Source organism: Sinocyclocheilus rhinocerous, unplaced genomic scaffold (genome assembly GCF_001515625.1).
Source record: "Sinocyclocheilus rhinocerous isolate Xijiao unplaced genomic scaffold, SAMN03320098_v1.1 scaffold974, whole genome shotgun sequence".
NCBI classification, from domain to species: Eukaryota; Metazoa; Chordata; class Actinopteri; order Cypriniformes; family Cyprinidae; genus Sinocyclocheilus; species Sinocyclocheilus rhinocerous.
In genome coordinates, this window is record NW_015627262.1 from 327,928 (window position 1) to 333,598 (window position 5,671).

General features: G+C 32.3%; 1 protein-coding gene across 1 annotated transcript in view; it reads right to left on the reverse strand.

Moving 5' to 3' along the window:
• Positions 1–1,458: 1,458 nt before the first annotated feature.
• Positions 1,459–5,671, reverse strand: part of LOC107726596 (TPA-induced transmembrane protein-like) — a 7,733-nt gene continuing 3,520 nt past the window's right edge. The window contains exons 3-7 of the mRNA XM_016536245.1: positions 4,287–4,422; positions 3,525–3,667; positions 2,315–2,385; positions 1,973–2,142; positions 1,459–1,702 (exon numbers count right to left, since the gene is read on the reverse strand). Coding sequence (XP_016391731.1) covers positions 1,695–1,702; positions 1,973–2,142; positions 2,315–2,385; positions 3,525–3,667; positions 4,287–4,422 — 528 coding nt within the window. The 3' untranslated portion in view covers positions 1,459–1,694. The remainder of the gene's footprint in view (positions 1,703–1,972; positions 2,143–2,314; positions 2,386–3,524; positions 3,668–4,286; positions 4,423–5,671) is intronic.

Consider the following 5,671-nt stretch of genomic DNA (forward strand, 5'->3'; position numbering starts at 1 on the left):
TGTAGCCAATCACAGACATATATGTTGTTTGTGAGGTCGTGATGAACTAAGATGAGTGACAGCTTTTTAATTATTAAAAAGGTAGTTTGCAAATGTGATATTGATTTTCAGCAGTTCATTAAACAAGAAGTTAATGTTTAGTGACTTTTTTTTAGGAACACTGTTGTTTGATTTCTCTCCATTTCATCAACAATGAAAATAGTTCAAAACAAAGTCACAGCTGAGCCACTGATACTGATTTCATTTGATTGGTTACAAATTTTTCCTGATTTTGTCTTATTATTGAATGTATTGTTTTAATTAAAAAAATTAAAAAAGGTTATTAATGACACATTTAATAAGGCTAGAAATGTATCTTTAATTTGGCCAGCGTTACGCAGGGTTCCTGTCTTGATACTCAAGAAAACATGGTTTAGAGGAAACATGAAATAATTGTAATGTTATTATAGATGATAAAAATGTTTTAATTAAATACATCTGAAAAGTAGTCTAAATTGGTTTCTTAGTCAACAGTTATTGTGAATAATGGCCTGGTTTATACAATACTTGATCCATCCACAAGACTGTTGAATAAGAATCTGGTGCAAAAACCAGGACTGTTCACACATGACATGTTTTATAAAAAAAAAAAAAAAAAGAACAGTTTTTAATGTCTACCAATTATTCAAAATAATTATAGAAAAAGATGCAATGAAAACAAAAACAAAAAAAGAATGTCTTTATATTGACAAGTTTCATTTGGGGGTAAACTCTCGTTTATATATTTGTAACTTCTTATAGAATGTGAAACTTTCAGGCTAGTTATATAAACCTGTTTTGTGTGTGTGAAAAATCTATTTGTGAATGTGTTTTCTCATGTTTGGCTATTTAGTCTTAACAATTATACACTCTCAAAAAAAAAAAGCATAACTGAGCCAATACCCTCTAAAAAAGGTACCTTTGTACCTTTTTTATCACAAAATAAAATGAGGGTCCTCAACGTCTAGATTATAATACATATGAGTTACAGATAATTGATGTAGACATACAGTTAAATAATTCCATTATAGCACCTCAGCACAAATGTTTATTTTAAAAAACATTTTTAGAAAAAAAAAAAAATCTCACACACATACAAAGATTTCCACAGTAATTAAAACGGTCCAGTGTTGAATCAATAGAAATCAATAAAAGTACAGTACACTTATAGTATTATTACAGTAAATCATCCTGGAGAAACATGGAAGTTAACATCATATTAACAGAATTGGAACTTCCATATTCAGTGTTTGGGTTATCTTTTGAGACTTAAAGTGTGACAAATGTAAACCTTCATATTCCTAAACTGTAAGCTATATCTATTTATTCTAAAATATAATAATAATAAAATGCAAAAAATGTTGTGTTAATCTACTGTTTTTTTAAGTGTTTTGATTAAGTGTTCTGAAGTGTTAAATATCTAAAAAAGTTATTTTTATATAAATTGTGTAAAACATACTGTATAAACACTGACCTACTGCAATGCTATTTTGAAATGAACCTATAAAGACTGAGATCATTATTAATGGTGGATAATTAATATTATTAAGAGATCTGTTAAAGAGTCCAGAAGGCAATCGAATGAAATAATGTGATGTATGGAATGTTCTGTTTTCTGATGAGGGTACCAGAGGTTCAATTTACAACATCCATCCTGTAGTTAAAGTTTGGCATGTCTACCCAACTGAAAAACAAAAGCAAACAAAAAACAAGAAAATCATAGTAAGGTCTACTAATGAAACAAAAACGTATTTATTTTATATTTGGTAGTCCTGCATGCAAAGATTTTGCATACTGCTACAAATATAAGATAGTTTTACTTTTTTTTTTTTTTTCCATTTCCATACTTATACTTTTTATTATTAGCTATAATGGTTAGGATAGTGCTGAAGATTTTTATTATTTATTTATAATTTATTATTAGTATTATTTCATTTGATAAATATCTCCTCACCTTCCATGTGGAGCGATGTTGGTATGATATAGAAAGGGTCTCCAGCGTCTCGATCATACAAGTGTTGGAGCAGCACATTTTTAACCATCTTTAGACTCAGAGTGTAGTGTATCAACTCCTCATGTTCTAAAGGCATCATGAACTGGAGCTTAAACTGGGCTGTAGTGTCTCTGTATCGAAGCACAGCGTTAAAAAGTCATTTCGGTCAACTTTAACTTGATATAAATGAGATGTGTTTGCCTGGGCCACACCAAAAATGAGTGGACAAGACTTAAAGGCACACTACGGTATGGACAAGCAAATAGTTGTAAAATGTGACAGTGGAGTGTAAAATTGACTCACTGGAGATTGTTTATGGTGACACTGTTAAAGTACCGCTCCAATGCAGGAGAGGAACTGTAGACTTCCATCAGCTGAGGGTTGATCATGGTGTATGGGAGAAACAGACATAGAGTGAATGAGTAATCATACATGTACATAGCAAAAAAACAATAAAAACAAAGCAGTGCTGTTTTTTTTTCATTCTACTCCTGGATGTTTAACTTATCTAAAACACGTGCTCGAGTCAGTCTACTACTGAGCTCTGTTAAATCAGATGTGTTAGATAAGCAAAACATCCCAGATATGCAGTGCTGTGCCGCTAAGGAACAGCACTGAGAAGGGAAAAAAAAAAAACACACACTACCACTGTGAAAGCAGAAGTGCAAGCTGTGGCGCATCCTGCTCAGGACGGTTAGTTCACCCACAAAATGAACATTTCATCATTATTTACTCACCCCCTCAAGTTGTTCCAAATCTCTTGACTTACTTTCTTCAGTGGATCACAAACGGTGGGTTTTTACAGAAACTCTTGACTTGAGCAGTAGCTTTAAACAGTGATGTCCAATGAAAGCATAGTTCTTTTGAGTCAGATTCTTTTCCACGAATAAAGAAAGTCATACAAGTTTGGAATGACATGAGGGTGAATAAATGACGTCAGGAGGGAATTTTCACGAGTGAACCATTTTTGGGTAAACTATTCCTTTAAAGGGGTCATATGATGCGATTTCAAGTATAAATTACATTTGAAAATATATTCAAATAGAACAGTTATTTATTTTTTAATTCTATTATTTTACAATATTACCGTTTTTTTCAGCTTCTAAACCCCAGAATGTCTTGCCTCATAGACACCCCATGTAAGTGTTGTAAATGCACTTTTTATTTGTTCATACAAACTGGGATGAGTCAAAATCATTTTCTGTGTCAATTGATAACATGTCAGATGCTGTCCATAGAGTCTAGCTTGTACTAAACATGGAACATTTATTTAGTTTCAGATTCAAGATTAGTCAGGGAAATCATGTGAAACATTTGAAGAAAAAAAAAAAAAAGGTGAATATTTAATCTTTAAATCCATATTTATTTAAAAAAATAAATGCATGTCTCTGACTTCTTCACACGTCAGAGTTTGATCTGTGTTAAGTTACGTAAAACGTATGAATGGGTTTCTCAAAAATGCTTCACAGGTATCTACAATTTCTAGTATTGAATAGATCATTCTTGTTATTACCTGCTGTTCCAGCTCTATCATAGTCTCTTCACCCTGAGAGTCTGAAGTGAAATTGTTAGCATCCAGAGTAAAATTTCCTCTGAAGAAGCGTGCCACCACAAATGATGATTTGTCATATTTTTCATCCTCATCGTCATGAACAACTTTAAAACACAGAGGGTTGCAAAACAAAACTAAAATACAATCAGAATGTTATACAGGAATTACTTAAGAAACATATGCTGTGGTTCAGTCATCTTGGAAACAGCTGACATTTTGGCAAATGTATAGAGGAAGGCTCGTCTGATCTCATAATTTTAAACATCAGTATCAGAAGACCAAGCCAGATATGACTGGTGTCAGCTAAGAATTCAGGATGCACTTGGCCAAAAACAAAATGTTATTTAATAATCAATCAATTAATCAAATGTTTTTGATAAAACAACGCTCACATAAAAATGAGTTGTACAATTACGAGACATGAGATATTTCAGTAAGTTGTATTGTTTCTTTCAACATACAGTACATTATGATGTTCATTTTGTGCTAGAACTGCAATTAAAGAGAAAAAGATGCAATCTGTTATGCCACAATAAGAGTGTTAAACGTTAAAAAGATTTATTGTTTGTATTTTGTGATAAAATTGACAGAATTTGAAAGCTGAGACTTTGTTTCCTATTAAAAGTGCATAAAAACAGCAGAATGCATAGCCTAACAAATTGGACTGGTAACATTAGAAATAGCATTCACAGAAGACAAAGAATCTGAATGGAGCATCAGTACCTGCACACACAATAATTGAGATCCCAATAACCAGAGCAATGGCAATAAAGATGAGAAGTAGCAATGTCCATAGTTTGAGTTTCCACACCACCACCTCATTCAGTTCTCTCTTGACCCTCCGCAGCTCCCTTTGCCACTGCAAACACAAAGAGGTAGGGGCCTATGAAATCCGTTAAATTTTTTCCCAGATTCGGTTTTATTTTTTTCCAAATTCCAATTTTCTGTTTTAATTTTTCTGGATTATGTTTTTTTTTTTTTTCTGTTTAAATTTTTATAGACTGTTATTAATCAAAAAGCATGTCTAATTAGTAGAAATCATGAAACGTACGCAATTTAACAGCAATTTATTAAAAGTTTAACAAAAATAAAAAAAATTAATTATTTACATATTTGAGGCACTATACGTTTTAATTTTTTTGTTTCTAAAAATTTATTTTATTTTTCCAAATTCTGTGTTTTCCATTAATTTTCTGGATTCCATTTTAATGGTTTCATTACATTTTAATAATCAAAAGCATCTCTAAATAATAGATTTTATTTTTTTTTTTTAATGAATTTATTATTATTTTATTTCTTTTTTTCTTAGAAATACTTTGTATTTAGTGTATTTAGTGTTGAGTATTTCGATTTTTCTGGTAATTTTTAAAAATTTTTTGGTAAATATTCCTTAAAAATAATGTTTTAATAATTTTATTAGTAGTAGTGGTACTATCATTACATTAATTAATATATTTCTGTCACAGTTTCTTCAAGTTAAACCAAACTTTTATTTTTGACGAGTTGCTGTAAAGACCTTTGAGTTTCTGTTTGTATATGACATGACGATAGTTTTTCTCAAAAGAAACTTTAAAATGCTTATGAAGTGACTCTCAGAGCAGACCTAGAGATTATGTTCATGTACTCATATATTGAGGCGGCAGAGGCTGAAAACAACACAAGTGTCGCAGGTGCTTCAGTATGTGTGTAGTAAACAAAACCTTGCGTCTGTGCCATTCATTCACACAGAGACACGCAGAACATGAAGGATTCATATTTAAATGCATATTTTGCGGCTTAATATTCACAGACACTAGTCCATATCACGTTTTGATTTAAGTGTACTGACATACTTTTGATTTATTCAGTGACATTCCGTTATACAGTAAATTCCATTTTTATAACTGGATTCTGCGATTCCGTACGCGTTTTCCACATCGCGGAAATCATAGGGCCCTACAGAGGAACAGCCACAAGGCTTTCTTACTGTATGTGACGAGAGGGGCGGGGCCGAGAGCCGTGGGAACGGAGCGAGGCCGGTGGAGTAATTGATAATGAGCGACACCTGCACCACTCACCGGTCTCGAGTCTCACGGAGGAGCTCCGGAAGGATACCAAGGAGGAGGGAT